The following is a 23,066-nucleotide window of genomic DNA, read 5'->3' as shown; positions in this document are numbered from 1 at the left end:
GCTCTAAAGCCGTGCAGTTGGTTCCTGATGCATTGGCCAATGGGGGAGCGGCGGGATGCTTGGCTCCTCCTCCCACCCCGGGCCCACGTGAGCGGTGGAGAAACGCTGGGGCGGCTTCTAGGTGCCGCCACCACCGCCGCCGCCGCTGCCTCAGAATCCGGGCCTGGGGGGCGGTGGGGCCGCGTATGGAGCCCCCGCCCCCCGGAGCTGCCAACACTGCCACCTCGCCACACACAGGTGAGCTCTGGGCCTAAAGGGTGGAGGGCCCTGTCTGTGACCCCACGTATCCTTCCCACCCCCGCACAGGGTATGTGGCTTGTGCTGTGGCCTCCTAGTGTCGGACTCCCTTTAGCCACCACAAGGGTTGGTGACCTGCGTGTGCACTGCCCCTCCCTTCGTCCCTTGTAGTGAATCTGATTGTGACGTAACCACCCTTTCCGGCTGTATAATGGATTGGTCTGCGTGCTTTTATTTTACCCCACCCTAACTTACATTGGACTCGTCCGTGGTCTCCCCCTACCTACCCCTACTTCCCCCCAGTTACTGGGAGGCAGTCTATGGCATTGACCAACACCCTTAATAGTAGGTACGTTTAAGTGTTTGTCTTTCTTCAAGTCTCAACTTTCAGGGGACCTGTCTGTGGCCTTGTTTATATTCCACCCCTCCCAGTTCCTTGTAGTGAATCAGTTTGTGCTGCCATGTACCCGGGCAGTACACTAGCCTCTGTCTAATGGTGAGTCCATCTGAATATTTATTCTTGACTCCTCTAGTACCCTAATGTCCCTCAGCTCATGGCTTTACTCCCCACCTTTATAGTGGATCCGTCTACATGTTTGTATTAACATACTCATACTTATCAGTCCATTGCCTTAACTATTTTATGTATAGATTTCTCCCTTTTAATAGTGAGTTGGTTTAGTGTTCAATATTTGTTCGATCATTTAAAGTAGCCAAATCCATGCCTTGTTCTGTCCTGTCATTTTAAGCACCGTAATGGCTTTTCCACTGTTGTGCAGGAGAAAGTTTTTCTGCTCACTCTGCCTCCAGAAGATGAGCCAGATTCCCTTTATAGCAGATCTGTTCATTGGCTTCCTGCTACCCCTTTGCTGGCATTCACACTCCCTAAGTCCTCCCATGTATCCAGTGTTTGAAATCTTTTCCTGAAGAAGGTTCTTCCTAGCTAGGCATTGATGGCTCATGTCTGTAATTAATCCTAGCTACTCAGAAGGCTGAGATCTGAGGATTAGAGTTCAACACCAGTCCAATCAAGAAAGTCCCTAAAACGCTTATCTCCAATTGACCAATAAAAAACTATAGTGGAGTTGTGGCTCAGGTGGTAGAGTACTATCCCTGAGATTCCTGGGATAGCACCCAGTCCTGAGTTCAAGGACTGCACACACACACTCAAAAGGTTCTTCCTGCTAGGTACGAGTGGCTCATGCCTGTAATTCTAGGTACTCAGAAGCCTGAGATCTGAGGACCAAGGTTCAAAGCCTGCCCAGGCAGGAAAGTCTGGGAAGTCATATCTCCAATTAACTACCAAAAGGCCAAAAATAGAGCTATGGCTCTAGTGTTAGTGGTATAGCACTAGTCTGAGCACAAAAGTGCATGGGACAGTGCCAAGGACCTGATTTTAAGCCCCAGGATCTGCACACATATAGAAAAATGGTCCTTCATCCTTTCCATGTGCTAGATAGACTGATCTTCCCTGACACCCCAATCCCCCAGCCAGTCCCTTCCTTAGTAGATCAGCCTGTGTATTTGTTGGATCAAGGAATTTGTAAAATCAGGGCCTCGACGCTGTCCCTGAGCTTTTGTGCTCCAGGATACCATTGTCCCGCTTGAGCCACAGGTCCACTTCTGGCTTTTTGGTAGTTAACTGAAAATTAAGAGTGTCACAGATTTTCCTCCTTGGGCTAGCTTTGAAATAGGATTCTCAGAACTCAGCTTCATGAGTAGCCGGGATTATGGACATGAGCTACCAGCTTCTGGCTGGTACTCAGACTTTATATAGATGTGTATGAACTCAGATGTGGCTTGTACTCAGGGCCTGGGTGCCATCCCTGAGCTTCTTTTGCTCAAGGCTAATGCTCTAACACTTGAGCCATAGCTTCACTTCTAGCTTTTTGGTAGCTTTGTAGAGTTAAGTCTCACAGGGGGCCAGGAGCGTAGCCTTGTAGTATAGTGCTTGCCTAGAATGCACAAAGCCCTGGGTTCCATTCCTTAGTACCACATGTACAGAAACAGCTGGAAGTGGTGCTGTGGCTCAAGTGGTAGAGTGCTAGCCTTGAACTGGAGAACTCAGGGACAGCACCCAGGCCCAGAATTCAAGCCCTACTACTGACCCCCCCCAAAAAAAAGAGTCTCGCAGACTTTCCTGCCTAGACAGGTGTTGAACTGTGATCCTTATATCTCAACCTCCAAAGTAGCTAGGATTGCAGATATGAGTTACTAGGCCTTGGCTAACCTCAGATTTTTTTTATTGTAGTGTAAACTTTCTTCACAGACACTCTTTAGCCACTAAGATATTTTGCATTACTGCAGGAAACAAATTTGTTAGTAATACCAATGAGACTACCAAGAGTCATTGACATTTATTGAGCACTTGCTAAGTACCAGTGATCTGTATTCACTAGCTCTTCTAATTCTCACCATAGCCCTGTAAGACAGGTACTAAGAAACTGAGACACGGAGAAGGTAAAAATACCTTTCTTAAACCCAGTAAATACTTGGCGCAAGAAGGCATTCTTCTTTTACCTCATTGTACTTTCCCTGTGTGAGGTCCCATTCCTTAGAAACCAAATTAGTTCCCATCTCTAGGGGTCTTTTTCTTGCTGTTCCTTCTTCTCACATAGTCTGCAAAACCATCTCTGTTCCACACTTGATCTTATTACCCACCCACCCTCAGTCCCAGTATCACTGTGGCCTTAGATGAATAACTTAACCACCTTCTCCCTGTACCTGTTTGGTTTTTGTTAAAAATGAGGCTTAGAACTAGACTCCTCTTTGTGAGTTAATAAAACATATCTTCTCTCTAACTTAACTTTCTTCACCTCTCCTCCGATCCCAGACCTGTGCTCCAGTGTGACTTTCCTCATGCTGGCCTCCCCCTTACTATCCTTCTAAACACAGAAGGCACAGGCAACCCCAGAGCCTTCTCTATTCTCTCTATTCTAACACTACTCCCAAATCTCTGCAATGTGCCTTCAAGGGCCCTCTTGAAATGCCAACTCCTAAAGAATGTGCCCCACACCCAGTATGGGGAACACAGTACTGCAAGATGCATGTAAAGATGTTTCCAAGGATAGCAGTGGCTTTGTGAATAAGGTGAGTGTTATTGAAGGATGTGTTCCCAGAAGTGTGATGTATGGAATACCCTGTGTAAAGGCACAGTTAGAAAAGATGTTTCTGAGACTGCTTTCATTACATTGCATCTGTGTTGTGTTATTTCAGTAAATCATGTGTTCGTAACTGTGGTGCTTGGAATATAGAAAGACACATATATAAAAATGTGTCTGAAGATGCTTTTTGTGTAAAAAAATAGCCAACACCTCTCTAAGCATCTGATCCTGTACACCTAGTAGTGCTCAGGTCTCTTCTGTACTTTCTTTATCCGTTTGTTCTCTGTCACTGTCTTACATATCATATAGTTTGTATGTGGTCTGTCTCTCCCTGCTACAAGGTCTGATTCTTCACTGCTATGTCTTCAGCACCTAAAAATATACCTATAATCCTATCTACTAAGGAGGCTGAGATCTGGAGATTGAGATTCCAAGCTAGTCCAGGCAGGAATGTCAGTTAATCACAGAAAAAGTCAGAAGTGGAACTGTATGTCAGGTGGTAAAAAGTGCCAACCTTGAGGACATGGAGCTCAGGGACGGTGGCTCAGGCCCAAATTTCAAGCCCCAGGACCAGCAACAAAAAAATGGTTGGTTTGTTGCATAAATAACAAGGGAGACATCATCACTTCAGACATTGTGTGGCAGATGAAGGAGGAGGAATATGAGAACTAAGTTTTTGGGACTTGCAAATGTTTGCAAATATATACTAAAAACCTAGTGAGTACCAAGCCTTCTTCTAGATGCTAGAGATGGGGAGAAGAAAAACAGGTAGAAACCCCTGCATTTGTGGGGCAGACATTAACAGTAAGGGAGATAGGCTATGTAAAAAATAAGCCAGTAAAATTAGATAGTGTGTTAGACAAGTGCTAAGGAAAAAGAATGAAGTAGGCCAGATAGGGATAGCATATTGGGGTAGTTGGAATATTAGGCACAAGGCAAGCCATACATAAGGCAGGGAGGATATCAGGCAGCAAGAACAGCCAGTACATCAATCCTAAGAAAGCATCTCATGGGCTGTAATGACATCAAAGAGGCCAGTGTAGCTGAAGCAATGTGGAGGGAGGGGTAGAAGACGAGGTGGTAGAGGCCATGGTAATACACAAGATTGAGGAGGAGGGAGAAAGATAATGTGCTAGTTAACAGATGTTGAGTGTCTACCATGTGCCAGAGACAATTTTCTAAGTCGTTTGCATACATCGGTACATTTAATCCTCATAAAAAAGCCTTTTAGGGTAGGTGTGCTTCTGAGTGCTTTAAGAGTGAAATATCTGGGCCAGGAGCGTGACCTAGTGGTAGAGTGCTTGCCTAGCATGCACGAAGCCCTGGGTTTGATTCCTTAGCAGCACATACACAGAAAAAGCCAGAGTGGTGCTGTGCTTCAAGTGATAGAGCACTAGCCTTGAGAAAGCCTAAGGACAGTGCTGAAGTCCTGAGTTCAAGCCCCGGGACTGGCTTTAAAAAAAGTTAAAATATCCCTGTGCTATAAATGAGAAACCAGAAACAGGGTGGCTGAGTAATTTACTGAAGGCTGCACACACCCAGAGAGAACAGATTTGCAAGGGCAAACAAGGTTATTCAGTTCATTGAATCATGCAGTGGAAGAATGAATTCGGGCTGGAAGGTACTAGAACTTGATACCGGTGTGATAAAAAGTTGTCTCAGAACAACTTACTCCCCTTCCTGGGAGAACAGATTGTACCTCAGAAGTAGGAACTCTCCGAGAATTATGCATATCTTGAGGTGGCCACCTCCTAGCCTTTGTACACACTGTTCTGGTCCCTTGGCCAAAAGTGCCCTTAGCACTCCTTCAGGTCACATGCCACGACCTCATGAAAAACTAGCTTGCTCCATCTATCTGTGTAGAATCCTCTAAGGTCCCTTCAATATGTCTCTTCATAGAGAATTGATGGTGAAGAATGGCTAGGAATGCTGGCTGCAGCTCATTGTTTAAGTAGGAATCCCAGCTGCACCTGCCTCCATCTGTGTGACTCTGGGCAACTTACTTCTCTGCACTACCATTCCCTCATCTGGGGAAAAAAGGGGGGGTATAATACCTATCCTTAGGTATTGGTTTAAAGATTAAATGTTTAAAGCAATGTGCCTTCTGTGCCTCACATCTGTCATCCTACTGAATGAGATCCAAGGATAATGGTTTGAAGCCAGCCCAAGGTAGAGGAGTCTGTGAGACTCTTTATCTCCAGTTAATCACTAAAAGTCAGAAGTGGAATTGTGACTCAACTAGTAGAATGGCAGCCTTGAGCAAAAAAGCTAACCAGGATTATGGGGCCCTGAGATCAACCCCTGGTACTAGTACCAAAAGCAAAAATAAAGCATGTGGTGTTGGACATAGTGGCACATGCCTGTAATCTCAGCATGTAGTGGTAATGGGATAGAACAGCCATGAGTTTAAGGCCAGTCTATGCAGCACAATGAGATCCTGTCTCAAAGTGCACATGGGGGACAGAGCATGGCTCACATGGTAGAGCATTTACCTAGAAAAGGGCCCTAAGTTCAAAAACCAATGCTGGGGCTGGGAATGTGACTTAGTGATAGTAGAACTTGCCTAGCATGTCTGAAGCCCTGGGTTCGATTCCTCAGTACCACATAAACAGAAAAAGCTGGAAATGGCACTGTGGCTCAAGTGGTAAAGCACTAGCCTTAAACAAAATGAGCTCAGAGACAGTGCCCAGGCCCTGAGTCCAAGCCCCAGGACTGTGAAAAAATGCTGTCAAAATAGTGTGTAGGATACTGTAAGGGCTGCCTGACACTTATATTTCTTATATTACTATTATTCTTCATAGCATAGTCCTGAGTGTCTAATGAGCCTCTGAAACTAGTCATCTCCAAACTGACCTTCTGTATGTTCTTCCATTGAAACCTGTCGACCCCATTCATACTCACTCCATCCTTCCAAGTAATCAGGCCCCCCAGCCAGGTTCACCTTGACACGTCCCCCACACTATCTGTGCTGTCTCTCCATGAATCTTAGCAGAACTTGTTTCTCAGCCCTTCCATAGCTGCCACCATCTCTCACTTCGATCACCACAGCCTCTTTGCCCAAACTGTTATTCTCACTGAAGCTACAGGGATTCTGTTTTATATCCAAGTCACACAGCCTGTCAGGCTTCTATTCACAACCCTCTTATGGCTCTTGTCTCACCCAGAATCCAAGTCTTAACACTGCCGGAAAATGCCTCCCTCTGGCTGATCCAGTCTCCTACCATCCTTCCTCCTTCCTTCCCAGCTTTGATTCTCCCTCCAACCTGCTGGCACCCAAGATCAGAGCCCTTCCTTCAACTCTTTCAGCTCTTGGCTCACTTGTCATCTCAGGGCCTACCCTCCCTTGAACTGGGAGAATAGCTCCTTTGCTGATTGGTTGTTTCCCATAGTCCCTTTCACCATCTGCCAGGCTCTTGACTTGTTTGCCTTAGTTATTTATCTACACCAGTAAGTTGGGGAATGTACTAGGGCAGGGTACATGTGTCCAGTATGTTGCTGACCCATGGTTGTCACTTCTAAGTGTGACTGTGTCTCAGTGGTAATAGAAAGTAAGCCCATCTGGGCAAGGCCAAATGCAGCACTCTTTTTTAAGTGAGAGAAGTGATGAGCAGCAGAACCCAGAGTCCAGGGCACTCAGTGTATAAATAGATTATGCTGCAGCTCAAAGGAATGCTTGAGGTTGACAATACTGCTCTTTGCCACAAGGAGTCATACCAAACACTGCCTCTGAAAGGAGCCAGCCTTCAAAACAAACTCAGTGAGGGGCTCTGAAGACAGGATTGATTCTAAGCTGCCACTCTATAGCTTTGTCTCTTGGACTGTTGCCCCACACTGTGTCTGATTAATGGGCTTGGAGCAAGCTTTGACATTAGAAGATCATATTGTATATTTTGTTGTAGATTAAAGGGCAAAGCTATAAATGATAGAAGGAGGTTTTTCAAAACCTTCCGATTTAGGTTTAGTCTTAATCCAGCAATCACAGCCAGGTAGATGGTTTCTTGAATGATGTTCATCCTGTTAGGCAATAGGAAGATCAGGGTTTTTTCCCCACTTTTCTCTTAGAAAATAACAGCAATGGGGGGCCAGGAGTTTGGCCTAGAGGTAGAGTGCTTGCTTAGCATGCACAAAGACCCGGGTTCAATTCCTCAGTACTACATACATAGAAAAAAGGCTGGAAGTGGTGGTGTGATTAAAGTGGTAGAGCTGTAGCCTTGAGAAAGCCTAAGGACAGTGCTCAGGCCCAGACTTCAAGGCCCAGGACAGGCGAAAGAAAAAAGACAGTAACTGCAATAAGTTGATAGGATTGAAATTGGAGGAGCAGTTTAGCCTGATGGGTAAAAGCTTAGACCACCTGTACTTGGCTGCTTAGGTCCAAATGCAGGCTCTGTCTGTCACTAGCTGTGTGGGCATCATTTAGATACCATGTACCTCAGCTGCCTTATCTATAAATTCACAATAATTAGGATCTGCTTTTCAGAGTTGATGAGGGGGGAATAAAAGAGTCAGTGCCTATTCAAATAACAGCCCCTGCCTTCCTCCAAAATCCCTAGGGACAGATGTGCCTCAGAATTGGACATTTTTCTGATTTGAGAAAGGTAGCGTGGTGCACATATGATGCATTACATAACATCCTCAGCTCTGGCATCAGCTCCTTTCATATTTCTGCAGCACAATGCAGGAACATCTGCGCTAGGCGAGAATCAATAAAGACCAGAGAAGGCTTGGTTTTGTGTCAAATCAGGTTTTGCTGCCAAGAGACTTATAAAGATTTCTGGTTTTAGAGCTTTCAGGATTTGGGCACAGCAGACAAAGAACTGGGAACAAATGAGAAACTAATAATTGCTTAGAGCTTATAATACCCAGACATTAATCTACATAGAAAGAATGATTAGGGGCTGGGAGTTGGCCTACTGGTAGAGTGCTTGCCTAGCATTCACAAAGACCTGGGTTCAATTCCTTGGTACCACATACAGAAAAAAGCCAGAAGTGGAGCTGTGGCTGAAGTGGTAGAGGGCTAGCCTTGAGAAAGTCCAAGGACAATGCTCAGGCCCTGAGCTCAAGCCTAGGACTGGCAAAAAAGAATGATTAATTCTTACATTAAGAGTGGTAGAATGTCCTTCTTGAGTGAGAAAGCTGTGGGACAGTGCCCAGGCCCTGAATTCAAAAGCCCTAGTACTGGCATACAAAAAATATTCTGCATTGAAGACTTACACTATTTACTCAAAAAAATAATCCCTATTTTTTCAGGGTGTCTGATTCTCCTCTACAGATGAGAATATTTGAAGTACAACGAGGTTGAAGACCTAGGAATTAAACTCTGGAATCTGGCATCAGAGCTTAGGTAACTGTTTGGTAAGCCAGATTGCCTCTCTTTAGAGCAGAGCCTGGACATATTAAGCAGTGGGTAAGTGTTAGTTACTAGTGTAGCCAAGAAGATGGGCTGATGGTATAGCTGGGTGGTAAAATACATGCTTAGCCTATGCACAAGACCCTGGACTCAATCCCTACCACTGCAAAAAAAAGAAGTAAGACATATAGGGACAGTCATAGGTTGGGGAGGAGTGAGGATACAAGAACAGATTGAAGAAAGCTTCATAAAAAGGAACTTTGGGCTGAGACTTGAAGACTATTCAGCAAAGCAAGGCAACCCCAAGTTCAGTGACTGGTACTTGCAAGGGTCTTAACAAAGACATCTCCTGAAGATCTTAACACTGAAGTGATTTTTAAGAAAAGTTCATAACAAGGCATAGTAAATCCTTGTTTTGAATAAAACAAAACACGTTATATCCAGGGACAGTGGCTCACACTGTTATCCTAGTTACTTAGGAGTCTGAGATCTGAGGATTGAGATTGGAAGCCAGCCAGTGTAGAAAAGTCTCTGAGACTTTAACCAGCAAAAAGCCAGAAGTAGAACTGTGGGTCAAGTGGTAGTAGAGCTCTAGCCTTAAGCAAAAACAGCTCAGGGACAGCACCTAGGCACTGAATTCAAGCTCTAGTATCAGCACATGAAAACAAAACAAAAACCCAAAAAAACTCACATAAAAGGCATTGCACGAATTTTCTAGTCCTGCTGTGACAACTTATGTGAAATTTAGCTTCTTTATTTTTTATTTTTTGCCAGGCACGGGTGGCTCATGCCTGCAATCCTAGCCACTCAGGAGGCCAAAATTGAGGATAAAGGTTCAAAGCCAGCCTGAGAAGGAAAGTCCCAGAGCTCTTTTCTCGAATTAAGCACAAAAAAAAACTGGAAGTGGAGCTGTGTTTATACTAGCAGACAGCTAGCTAGTCTTGAGAGAAAAAAAAAAGCTCAAGGACCTACAGTACCTGCAGGACCTGCACATACAATACACACAAAATGTGGGTACACTAACACATATATATAATCCCAGACTTTGGGAAACTGAGGTAGGAGGATTTTGAGTTTGAGGTCTGCGCTACACAGTGAAACTTTTCTCAACAAAGACAGCATTTCTTATCTGATAGTTCTAGGTAGATCAGAAATCCCACATTTTTCTAACCAAGCTAGCAAGAAGGTATTAGCAACATTGTATTTTTATAGAGACTGAAAAATAGGATAATTTCTTGTTATTCAGATTTCAGATTGTTGATAGAATTCAGCTCATCAAGTTGTAGAACTGACGTGCTTGTTTTCTGATTGGCTATCAGCTGAAGGTCGTAACAGCTTTAAGGCACTCACATCCCTGACTTGGACCCCCTTTCAGATGGCAGGTTAGTCCCTCTAGTTTGCCCTTGCCTTGCAAACTCTCCTTCACCTACCATTCCATCTCCAGTCTCTTTCTGCTTCCCTTTTCTGCTTTTTGGAGCTCATATGATTAAGTTGCCATCACTACATAAGCCAGAGTTTTCTTTCGTTCATCTTAAGGTCTATAAACTTAATTTCATCTCAGAGATTTCTTTTTTTCCCTCCCTCCCTCTCTTCCTCCCTCCCTCCTTCCTTTCCTTCCTTTTGTTGGTTGTGGAGCTAGAATTCAGGGCCTTGGCTCTGTCCCTGAGCTTTCTTGCTCAAGTCTAGCATTCTAACATTTGAGCCAAAACTCCACTTCCAGCATTTTGGCAGTTAGATGGAGTTAAGAGTCTCACAGACTTTCTTTCCCAGACTGGCTTCCAACTGTGATCCTCAGATCTCAACCTCTTGAGTGGCTAGGATTACAGATGTGAGCCATCAGAGCCTGGCAGAGTTCTTTCTTATTACATAATATAATGTACTCATAGGATAGACATCTTGGAGCCTTGGCATTATTTTTGCCAACTACAGCCTTTTGTACCTCCCCTTCCCCCCAAAATAGTGGTGGGGATTTGGGGACAGAGGAGGAGGCAAGGTGATAAGGAAGGAGTCTTGCTGTCTTCCCCATCTCTCCACAGCTTCTTAGTTCCAGCTATCTACCCTACCTTCTAGGTACCCCTGGGATGGCGTGAGTGCTCCCCCAGTGATGGACCCATCTGTGACCCTGTGGCAGTTTCTGCTGCAGCTGCTGAGAGAACAAGGTAATGGCCACATCATCTCCTGGACCTCACGAGATGGTGGTGAGTTCAAGCTGGTGGATGCAGAGGAGGTGGCCCGGCTCTGGGGGCTGCGGAAGAACAAAACCAACATGAATTATGACAAGCTCAGCAGGGCTTTGCGGTACTACTATGACAAGGTATGACCTCTGAGACTCATGGCTGGGACCCTCTGAGATTTGTATTCAAAATTTTATTCTTTGTCATGATTGCTATAGTCAGAACTCTAAAAAACAATATTAACATTAGATCTTATCTACTAGTACTTTCAGACAAATGTTGGGCCCCCCAATATTTATCTCAGTTGTTTTGTTTTCTTTTTTTCTCTCTTTTTTGCCAGTCCCAGGGCTTAAAATCAGGGCCTGAGCACTGTCCCTGAGCTTCTTTTGCTCAAGGCTAGCACTCTGCCACAGCATCACTTATAGCTTTTTCTGTGTATATATGGTACTGAGGAATCGAATTCAGTGCTTCATGTATACTAAGCCATACTCTTGGCCCCTAGGTTGTTTTATTTTCTTACTGCTTTGGCTCTAACACTTACAGCAATAATAATTCTGACTCCTCTTTACCTTACTCACTGAGATTCCCTAAGCACCCACCCCATGCCCTGTATATTTCATTTTTTTGACAGTCCTGGAGCTTGAACTCACTGAGCACTGTCCTTGGGCTTTCTCAAGGCTAGAGCTCTACCACTTGAGCCACAGCACCACTTCCGGCTTTTTCTATGTATGTGGTACTGAGGAATCGAACCCCGGGGCCTTCATGCATGCTAGGAAAGCACTTTACCACTAGGCCATGCTCCTGGTCCTATATTTCATTTTTGTGCTTTATTCTTTTTTGTATATGTGCTGATACTAGGGCTTGAACTCAGGACATGGGCACTGTCCGTTAGCATTTTTTCCCCTCAAGGCTGGCACTTTTCTCACTTGAGCCATACCTCTACTTCTTGCTTTTTGGGTTAGAGATGAGTCGTATAGACTTTCTTATCCAAGCTAGCTTTAAACTGTGTTCGTCAGATCTCAGCCTCCTGAGTAGCTAATATTCTAGGCATGAGCTACCTGCTTTTGATTTTATGCCTTATTCTTGTAGCCAAAACTTTGAAAAACATTGTTAATAGAGACTAGTCCCCATTGTGTTCCCTTAGAACACAGACCAATTCTAGGCTCCCCAAGTTACTTCGTAATCTGCTCATAGTCCAGAATATTCCATATTCTTTTTTTGTTGGTCATGGGACTTGAACTCTGAGCCTGGGCATTGTCCCTGAGCTCTTCAGCTCAAGGCTACAGCCCTACCCCTTGAGCCACAGCGCCACTTCTGGTTTTCTGGTGGTTAATTGGAGATGAGTCTCAGGGACTTTTTGTGCCCGGGCTGGTTTTGACCCTTGATCCTCAGATCTCAGCCTTCTAAGTATCTAGGATTGCACGTGGGAGCCACCACACCCATATTCTTAACCCTAGACCCAGAACCATGATAGTACTTTACTAACATTTCCTAACTTAATTTTCCAGAGCTTCTAACACATTCCTTCCTTCTCTTATTTCTTTAGTTAAAGCCTCCAGATCAACATGTATGATACCAGCTCTATACCCTATTCTCTTGGATTCACAGAATAATACTGATCCTTCTCAATATTTCTAAGAATTGCTTTATGGCATCATCATATTCCTACAGCTAATTTTTTTTTCTTCACCCTGTTCTCTCAGACCACAAGACCTGTGCCTTATCCCTCTCCAACATTTATACCAGTTTTCATTTGATTTCCTTAGCAGAAACATCCAAAACAATATCAACAAACATCTCTCTTTATTCCTGTTCTGAGAAATACAAACCCACACTGTGACACACCTGACCCATCATGAAGACCTCCCCAGAACCAGGCACTAGTGGCTTGAGTCTGTAATTCTAGTTGCTCAGGAGGCTGAGATCTGAGGATCACAGTTCGAAGCCAGCCCAGAAAAGGAAGTCCCATGGGTTTCTTATCTCCAGTTAATTACCAAAAAGCTGGAAGAAGAGCTGTGGCTCAAATGGTAGAGCTGTAGCCTTGAGCAAAAAATCTTAGGGATACTGCCCAGGATCTGAGTTCAAATCTCAGAACTGGCACATAGAAAAGGGCATCCCCAGAATGAGCTGGTGTTCCACAAGCAGACCTGTACTTCCCATCCTTAGTAATTCATGGCACTTACTGCATCTGCACATTTTTTTTCATTTACTTATTTTGTTCCCTTGGTTTAGACTTCCAAAACAATAGTAATGAAACTACCTTGTTTTGTCTCCTGGGACCATCATATCCTCTAATATCTAGTCCAATAGCTAAATGTTCTTGTCTAGTTGCTTTCAGGTACTTCCTTTTCTTAGTGTTTTAACCTAAATCTCTACCACAGTACTAATATGGGACCTCCCTTTGCCCTTAGTGACCTGGCTTGTTCCTTGTCTGTGTCAAGAGCTTTAAGTAATCCTCCATATCAATAATTTACCCCATTCATCTACATTTATGAGGCCTCTTCTGGCATTTCCTTATCTTATTATACTGGCTAGTCTCCAAAACTGTGTCCCAGAAGCTACCTGCAAAATCCAATGCCATTAACCCCTGGCTCTTGGACCTCACCTACTCCTGTAATGTCCCTTTGTGAAGTAGAGCCATGGCAGGGGGTAAGGGAATTGGAAGGCTGGAGATTAAGAGTAACAGGAGACTTAGAGTGATCTAGAAAGAAAGGATAAAGAATTGTGGCATGGGGAGGGGGCAGAGGAGGGGAAAATGGAGATGGGTTGGAGTGGCAACTGGGAGGAGGAAGAATCAGTGAGAAAGCCCACAACTTGAGAAATCAATGAGCAAACTGAGAAAAATGGGAAGAAAGACCCCTCAGTAACCCTCTTTCACATTTTCACCCTGCACGTTTTCCTCTAAGGCCCTCAATTCTGTCCCCTCCTTTTCCAGAATATAATCCGCAAGGTGAGTGGCCAGAAGTTTGTCTACAAGTTTGTGTCCTACCCAGAAGTTGCAGGGTGCTCTACAGAGGACTGCCCACCGCAGCCTGAAGTGTCTGTAGCCTCTGCAGTGGCAAATGTTGCCCCTGCTGCTGCTCATGCTGCGCCTGGAGACACTACCACTGGAAAGCCAGGTACACCCAAGAGTGCAGGAATGGCGGGCCCCAGCAGCCTGGCACGCAGTAGCCGGAATGAATATATGCGTTCAGGCCTCTATTCCACCTTCACAATCCAGTCCCTGCAGCCACAGCCACAGGTACCTCCTCACCCTCGGCCTGCCTCGGTGCTCCCCAACACTGCCTCTGCAGGAGCAGCAGCACCCCCTTCAAGGAGCAGGAGTGCCAGTCCGAATCCCTTAGAGGCCTGCCTGGAGGTGGAAGAAGCTGGCCTGCCTCTGCAGGTAAATATTGGAATATGGAGATTCATATTGAAAAGATATATAAGTCCTATTAAAGGACATCATGGTGGAAGGAAGAAGTCCCCTTTGAGATAGGGTGAGAGTTATGCAGATTCTAAGAAGGAAGAGGGAGGAGACGCATGGTACAATTAATAGCTCCTCAGTATGTGGAAGGTGCTCAGCACATATTTAATGCACAGGTTTTCACCCCTTAGTACTCATCAGAATCACCTAGGTGGCTTGTTAACCAACAGTTAGTTAGCTCTGACCCAACAATCTGATCTGTGTATCTCTGGGGTCAGGGCCCTAGATTTGCACCTAAATGAGTTCCTCAATGAAACAAATGCTTCTGGTCTGTAAAAACACATGTCTGAGCCAGGTACTCGTGACTCGCACCTGTAGTCCTAGATACTCAGGAGGCTGAGATCTGAGGTTCACAGTTTGAAATGGAACAGAAAAGTATTCCAATTAAGCACCTTCCAAAAAACTAAAGTGGAGCTGTGGCTCAAGTATAGAGTGCTGTCATTGAGCAAAAGCTCAGGGACAATGCCCAAGGCCCAGGACCAGCACCAAAAAAACATTTCTGAGTGCCACTGTTCTCATGAAGGAGGGTGCTACTCCTAGTATCTGGCCCCCATTAAATTGTGGCACCCTAGATGCCCTATCCCAGAGAAAACCTCATTTCCCTGAAGTCTTGTCTCATTGATGGAAATACCCCTCATATACAGCCATGCCTCCACTCCACTCTCGTTTATGAAGATCATCAGTGACCCATGGAGAAAAGTTCTGTATCCCAACAATCTTTATATACGTCATTTGTGCTCACCTTTCTCCCAGGTTATCTTGACCCCACCTGAGGCCCCAAACAAGAAGTCAGAAGACCTGAACATAGAGCCAAGTCCGGGCCGCCCATTGCCTCCACAAGTGAAAGTGGAGGGGCCCAAGGAGGAGTTACAAGCTTCAGGGGAGGCAGGATTGGTGCGGGAAGCTGTCAAGGGTGATCCGGAAGTTCCTCCCACGGAGGGCCTGCTGTCGCGGCTGCCCGCAGTACTTATGGAAACAACAGCCCCGGTGGGCGGCCTCTCAGCCTCCAGCACTGAGATTGCTCAGCCCCAGAAAGGCCGGAAGCCCCGAGATCTGGAACTTCCACTTAGCCCGAGCCTGTTGAGTGGGCCAGGACCTGAACGGACTCCCGGATCAGGAACTGGCTCTGGTCTGCAGGCTCCTGGACCGGCACTGACGCCGTCTCTGCTACCTACGCATACATTGGTGAGTGTCTGAGGGGCGTGGCTAGCATTGGGCATGGGACGGATTGGCGGGTGACTGACAGGAATTAGAATTAGGCACCTGGGGTTGAATCCTAAGAGGGTTGAGCATTTAAATGAGATTGTCTGAGCTGGGGCTTGGTCTGGAGGGAGAGGGCTTGATTCAAGATAAGCCTGTCTAGGGAATTTGTGGGTGGCACTTAGGGGACACAGGCTTTCAATAGGAACTATTTCTGGGTAGGAGTGGGCTGAAGGAACCTGAGCAGGGGGCCTTAAGGGCCTGGGATTTGTTACTGAGTGAGGTATGCAGATGGGACCTAAGAATTGCAAGTTGACCATGAGCTGTTATGATGATGGTCACTTGTGAGGTCTTCAAACAAGTGAATAGATTGTACTGAGCAGTCTTGGGCAATGACTGAGCAGTCTTGGGCAGTGACGTCTCAGCAACTTGAGAGGGGGTGAGGGCATGGCGTTAGTAGTTATGGCCGAGGTCTGTGAGCTTTTGAGGAGTGACTATGGAAATCTGAGTAGGAAATAGATGGTGGGGCTGAGGCCAAGTTCATTCCATCTTCCCACACCTTTCTTCTGTTTACTTGAGCTCTGACCAACCCTTCCTCACAGACCCCGGTGCTGCTGACACCCAGCTCGCTGCCCCCCAGCATTCACTTCTGGAGCACCCTGAGTCCCATTGCGCCCCGCAGTCCAGCCAAGCTCTCCTTCCAGGTAGGATTTCCCACACACACACACCATTTTGGAGAGGGTGAGAGAAGCTAGCATGGCCCCATCTATGACCTATCCCTATTTTTCCCCCAGTTTCCGTCCAGCGGCAGCGCACAGGTGCACATCCCTTCCATCAGCGTGGATGGCCTCTCGACCCCCGTGGTGCTCTCCCCAGGGCCTCAGAAGCCATGACTACCACCACCACGACCACCACCCCCTTCTGGGGTCACTCCATCCATGCCCCTAAACTTCTCTCCAGCCAGCCATCTCAAGGAGAAACATAGAACAATTAACTGACTTGTGCTTTGGTTATGATGGGGTGGGGATTCCTGGGAAGAAGGATCTCTCACTCATTAACTCTTCCACTGAAAACATACAACTTCTCTCTCCGCCAGTCCCTCAGTGGCCGCCTTTACACGTCTCCTACTTCCATGGTAGGGGCGGTTTATTTATTTATTTTTTGAAGGCCACTGGGAAGAATCTGGCCCAATCCTTTTAGGGGGTGGTTGAGACATCTCCTTCATCTCCTCATTTTTTCCCCCTCAGTACAAGACAATCGGGATCTGGCTTGAGAGGGACCTTTCTTTATTTCTCAGCCTACCCTTGGGGAGATGAGGGAGCCCTGTCACTATTTTGGGGTGTGGGTAGAAGAGCTAGTTTATTATTCCTGGCTATACCTAAGGGTCCAGGAAGAAATTGTACAGTTTAATCGTTTGGGAGTCTGTCAAGGAGGAATCACACCCTTGGGATAGCAATTCCCTCCTCCCTAACTTTCTCTCAGACAGCTTATCCTTTTCTCAACCAACATTTTGGCCAGGGAAGAACATCCCTTTTGTTGTTCTTCCCACTGAGAAGCCATTCCTTTGTCTGCCAAACTCCCTGGGGTCCTGCCTGTTGCCTCCCAATGGAGGGTTTTTTTGAGTGGTCCCCGTCTGGGGGGCCCCTCCAGCCAGTACTCCAGATCTCCGTGTCTCCCACCCCTTGCCATTTTGATAGTATAATCTATTTTTAAATGGGGCTTTTCAATATGGGAGAGGGAGGCATCTCTTCCTGTTTTGGGTAGGTGGGTGGGAAGGAAGGGATTTGGGGGGAATCTTCCTACCACACCCCCAAGTGTTTATTTTTGATACCAAACATGTATTTTCAGCTCCCTCCCAGCCCCCCAATTTCCTGCGGGCGGGTGCAAAGGACCCTTTAAGTGTCCCTGGAGTTGGGAGGGAGGAATGGGGGATATAAAGCTTGTCTTACAGTTTAGGAGTTCCAGGTTGACAATTGCAGGCTGGAGAGGGTGGGTTTAAAATACTTCTGGGCTCACCTCCTGTCAATACCAGTCCAACCCAGGCCTGGAGACCTGGGAGTTGGTGATTTGGGGGACGGTGCTACACTCGTCTCCACTGTTTATTTTACTTCCCCAAAATGGATCTTTTTTTCTAAAAGTCCCAGAGAATGGGGAATTGTTCCTGTAAATATATATTTTTAAAGGTGTTCCTGGAGCCTTCTGGTATTCTTTCCCCACAATGTCATCAGGATGAACTGTGTGTGGCAGGCATGATTTTGTGTGAAGGGCAAAGGGTGTGAGGTAGGGGTTGATTAAGAGATACTGCTGTGTTGGTATGTGTCAGAAACAGTCATCAAGAACTGCAAGTTGTTAATCAACGTGGTGAGAAAAACTGGAAAGTTGTGATTATGTGTGTTATGTGTATGAGAGATGTCAGAAACTGTGACCACAGCTGGGTATCAGTGGCTCATGCTTGTAATCCTAGCTATTCAGGAGGCTGAGATCATGGGGTCACAGTTTGAAGTAGCCTAGGCAGGAAAGTCCATGAGACTCTTATCTCCAATTAAGTACCCCCCAAAAAGACAGAATTGAACCTGTGACTCCAGTGGAAAAGTGTCAGCCTTAAGCAAAAGAAGCTCAAGGACCATTCTCAGGCTTTGAATTCAAGCCCCAGAACAGGCTTTTAAATTATAATACACTGGGGCTGGGAGTTTGGCCTACTGGTAGTGTGCTTGGTATGATTCCTCGGTACCACATACACAGAAAAAAGCTGGAAGTGGTGCTAAGACTCAAGCGGTAGAGCTCTAGCCTTGAGAAAGTCCAAGGACAGTGCTCAGGTCCTGAGCTCAAGCCCAGGACTGGCAAAAAAGGCACTGGAGCAGGGAGCATGTACTAGTGGTAGAGTGTTTGCCTAGCATGCATGAAACCCTGGATTTAATTCCTCAGTACCACATACATAGAAAAAGCCGGAAGTGGTGCGGTGACTCAAGTGGTAGAGTGCTAGCCTTGAGGACAGAGTTCAGGCCCTGAGTTAAAAAAAAAAGACATTGTGACCACTAACTTTTTTTTGCCAGTCCTGGGCTTGAGCTCAGGGCCTGAGCACTGTCCTTGGACTTTCTCGAGGCTAGAGCTCTACCACTTGAGCCTCAGCACCACTTCTGGCTTTTTTTTTCTATATATGTGGTACTGAGAAATTGAACCCGGGTCTTTGTGCATGCTAGGCAAGCACTCTACCACTAGGCCAAACTCCCAGCCCCTATGACCACTAACTTTTGACAGTGTATTTATGTGAAAAAATAAGCATGAGCATACTGGATCAAATACCTCAGGCACTGTCCCCTTACTCAGGGAGTTATGTTTGTCTTGTATGTGTGACCTTGTAGACTTTTACCTCCATACTAGGCTTTTATACAGTTTTAGATGTTTCTGAAACACAACTGTGAGCTGTGAGCGACCGGTACACAGCTCATGAACTTCTTCATAAAATAAATAGTGGGTGTAAACCCAAAACTGTATGTTTAAAAAAAAACCTCAAGGCTGGTGCAGTGGCTCACACACCTAAATACTCAGGAGGCTGAGATCTGAGAATTGTGGTTCAAAGCCAGCCCAGGCACTAAAGACCATGAGACTCTTATCTCCAATTAACCATCAGAAAACCGGAAGTGGAACTGTGGCTCGAGGGATAGGGTGGGATCCTGGACCTGAAGAGCTCAGGGACAAGGCCCAGATTCAGAGTTAAAGTCTGATAAAACAGTTAAAGACTGATAAAACAACAAAACAAAAACTCAAGATGTGTATTGGTGGCTCACACCTGATGTCCTAGCTACTTAGGAGGCTGAGATCTGAAGACTGTGGTTCAAAGCCAGCCCAGGCACAAAAGTCTATAAAACTCTTATCTCCAATTAACCATCAGAAAACTAGAAATGGCGCTATGGCTCAAGTGGTAGAGCACTAGCCTTGAGTTGAAGTGCTCAGGGACAGTGCCCAGGCCCAGAGTTCAGGCCCAGCGACCAAAAAAAAAAATTAAATTTTAAAAACAAAAACAAAAACTCGGGCCGGAAGTTTGGTCTAGTTGTAGACTGCTTGGCTAGCATGCATGAAGATCGATCTAGGTTGGATACCTTGGTACCACATACCCAAGGAAAGTCCAGAAGTGATGCTGTGACTTAAAGTGGTAGAACACTAGCCTTGGGAAAGCTCAAAGTCAATGCCCAGGCCCTGAGTTCCATCCCCAGAACTGACAACAAAAATTAAATAAAAAATCCAACATGAGAAAACATGGTAGAGACCAGATGAGACTATGTCTATCTGTTCTCTTTCTCCACAGGCCCCTCTAGCTCCATCTCGTGGGCTAGCTCTCTCTTTCCATTTCTCCAAAATGAGAAAAGCTGGGGTTCCTCTAGGGTTTTCCTAGGACTCCCCTCTCATGTGCCCTGTTTAGGTGATCTTATCTGGTCCTAGGACAAAACAGGACAAAATGATGCCCAAGTTGTTATCTCCTGTTCAAGCTGTTATTAGCATTTACTCAGTTATCTCAAGTTTTATTTAATTCACTCAACAGATGTTTATTGTACATTTGTACATCAACACTTATGCACCAAATTCCTAGAAGTTAACTAGATTTTTATCTCTGCCATTGCCAGGGTAGTGATATATGCCTGTCCTGGCACTTAGGTTCGGAGGCTGAGACAGGAGGTTCACAAACTCAAGGACAGTCAAGGCCACATATTGAGATCCTGTCTCAGAAGAAAAAAAAGCCAAGTATTAGTGGCTCATGCTTGTAATCCTAGCTATTCAGAAGGCTGAAATCAAAGGATTGAGGTTTGAAGCTAGCTTGGCAGGAAGGTTTGTGAGACTCATCTCAAAATAACCACCAAAAAAGGGAGTGAAGCTGTGGCTCAATTGGTAGAGCACTAATTTTGAGCAAAAAATCTCAGGGATGACAAAGGGGGGGGGGAAGAGGGGGAGAGAGGGAGGGAGAGAGAGAGAGACAGAGAGAGAGAGAGAGAGAGAGAGAGGAAGGAAGAAAGCAAGAAAGACCATCTTCTGCCATTTTGGGGTGTGGAAGACTGACAAGAAACAGATAAATATATTAATGTACTAAATACATAAAATACCCTAAATGTATTTATTAATGCAGTAAGACCAGACACTCCCTCTCTTTGTTTAAGCGATCTGCTAAGGCATTTGAATACCTAAGTGTGTGGGAGAATACAGTCCTCATCCACAGAGAATCCTGAGTAGCTATTCAGGTTAGGAACAAAGGAAATATCGATTATAACATAATTTCCAGGGCAACAAGTGACTCAATAAAGCAGCCAGGCAGAATTGCACGTTTCTTTGGGAGTTTGTTTTCATAGGATAATACAAGCCCTGACAGCTGAAGACTTAGAATCTTAATAAGACCCCCTTGTTCAAGTACATGTACAGAGAACACAATATGTCTGTAATGGATACAAATACTAACAAACCAGATTACCCAGAAAACAAGAGCAGCATTCTTAAAGAACTTCTGTTTCCAACCCTTGACCAAATTGTTTTAATTTTTAATTTTTTTCTTTCTCTATGAATGCAAAAGAAATGAGTCCTCACCTTTCTCCTTTCTCAAGGAGCATGTATGTGTGTGAATTCTACCACTGACCTATACCCCCAGCCTACAAGATTTACTTTTGTTGCAATAACCTCACTATATAGCCCAGACTGGCCTCAAACTCATAATCCTCCTGTCTCAATCTTCCAAGTGCTGAGATTATAGGTCTATGCTACCACACCTGGCCTAAAACTTCTGCTTTTAAAGCAGATTCTTGAATTTTGTTCACTAGGGCTTATGAAAAAGGAAAATAGCAGGTCTGTGAAGCTCAGGTTTACTGGCAAGGAAAATGAGCTAAAGAGCAGTTAATTACTAACAGTAAAACAAGGAACTCATAGTATTGTTTCTTTTAGATGAGACCCCCTCCCCCAAGGAAAAACAAGGCATAAAGGACTAGACTTGTGAGTCTCAAAGTGTGTTCCCCAGAACAACAGCATCATGTCATCTGGGAGCTTGTTAGAAATGGATAATTAGCGAGCCACCTGTGGCTCACTACTGTAATTTTGGCCACTCTGGAAGCTGAGATCATAGGATTACAGTTCAAAGCCATCCCAGATAGACTGTAAGACTCATCTCCAATTAACCAGCAAAAAGGCAGGAGTGGAGCTGTGGCTCAATTGGTAGAGTGCTACCCTTGAGCAAAAAAGCCAAGGGAGACCATTAGACCATAAGTTTAAGCACCAGTACTGGCATACAAAGAAGAAATGAATACTCAAAAGCCCTATTCTCAACCTATTGAATCCGGTAGGTTGGGCCCAGCAATCTACAGTTTTTCCAAACCCTGGGAGTCATTCTGATGAATACTAAAGTTTGAAGGTATTTGGAGTGAGCCTCTGTGAATGTTATTGTTTCTCTCCAACTTTACAGTATAAGTCCCCCTCCCTAGGGGACCAAGACTTTTGTCCTGTTCTATGCTCCACATCTCAAATCTCATGTGTACCTAATCAATGGTGACTGAAGTTGGATGTGGTGGTTTATACCTGTGGAATCTCAGCACTTTGAAGGCTGAGGGAGGAAAATTTCAAATTTAAGGCCGGCCTGGACTCCATAGTTAGTTCCATGACAATGTAAGCCACATTGTAAGATGCTGTTTCAATGAAATCATTGCTGAACAGGTAAGTTTAAAAAGCAGCCCTTGCTATATGGCAGGTGCTACTCTAAGCAGCAGCTGGGGTGACCTCAACCTAGGGACTATCCCTTAGCTTTTTCACTTGAGGCTAGGGTTCTGCCCCTTGAGCCACAGTTCAATTTGTGCTTATTTGAAGAGTCTCACAGACCTTCCTTCCAGGCTGGCTTCAAACGTCAATCCTTAGATCGCAGCCTCCTGAGTAGTGAGGATTAGAAGTGTGAGCCATTAGCACTCAACTCTGAGTACTTTTTTTGCCAGTCCTGGCTTGAGCTCAGGGCCTGAGAACTGTCCTTGGACTTTCTCAAGGGTAGAGCTGTACCACTTGAACCTCAGCACCATTTCTGGCTTTTTTCTATGTATGTGGTTCCGAGGAATCGAACCTGGGTCTTCGTGCATGCTAGGCAAGCACTCCACCACTAGGCCAAACTCCTGGCCCAACTCTAAGTACTTTTTAAACCTTAACTTCCACAGTTCACCACAAATGTGTCCTGTGCTATATAGGTACTATCTTTTGTGTGTGTGTGTGATGGGGGGAAGGGGCTTGTGGGGCTTGAACTCTGGGCCTGGGCATTATCCCTGAGCTCTTCAGCTCAAGGCTACAGCTCTACCCTTGAGCCACAGCCCCTCTTCCCATTTTTTAGTGATTAATTGGAGATAAGAGTCTCACATTCTTTAGTACCTGAGCTGGCTTTGATCCCCGATCCTCAAATCTCAGCCTCCTGATTAGCTAGGATTATAGGTGTGCACCATCATACCCAGCTGTATAGGTACCATCTATGAGCATGAAACAGGCCCAAGGTGGGTTATATTACCTACAAAATGTATTCTGATGGACCATGG

The 23,066-nt window shown here is 45.4% G+C and overlaps 1 protein-coding gene across 13 annotated transcripts; it reads left to right on the top strand.

Annotated features, from left to right (window-relative positions):
- The first annotated feature begins 72 nt into the window (after window positions 1-72).
- On the top strand, window positions 73-17,714 carry Elk1 (ETS transcription factor ELK1). Of its 13 annotated transcripts, XM_090326148.1 has the most exons (9): window positions 73-237; window positions 8,589-8,682; window positions 9,935-10,070; window positions 10,759-11,002; window positions 13,798-13,981; window positions 14,156-14,247; window positions 15,082-15,513; window positions 16,131-16,232; window positions 16,323-17,714. In XM_090326148.1, exons 4-9 carry the CDS (start codon window positions 10,793-10,795, stop codon window positions 16,419-16,421), a joined length of 1,119 nt encoding a protein of 372 aa, XP_090182274.1. In that variant the 5' UTR covers window positions 73-237; window positions 8,589-8,682; window positions 9,935-10,070; window positions 10,759-10,792; the 3' UTR covers window positions 16,422-17,714. The 13 variants fall into 13 exon arrangements, with proteins under 13 accessions (XP_090182274.1, XP_090182271.1, XP_090182261.1 ...); XM_090326145.1 differs by having other exon boundaries at window positions 10,008-10,070; window positions 13,798-14,247; XM_090326135.1 differs by having other exon boundaries at window positions 13,798-14,247.
- Window positions 17,715-23,066: the final 5,352 nt, after the last annotated feature.

The sequence above is a fragment of the Megascapheus bottae genome, chromosome X (genome assembly GCF_031878675.1).
Source record: "Megascapheus bottae isolate mThoBot1 chromosome X, mThoBot2.hap1, whole genome shotgun sequence".
NCBI lineage: Eukaryota > Metazoa > Chordata > Mammalia > Rodentia > Geomyidae > Megascapheus > Megascapheus bottae.
The sequence above is the reverse complement of the archived record's forward strand: the minus strand, read 5'-3'. Positions and strand labels throughout refer to the sequence as shown.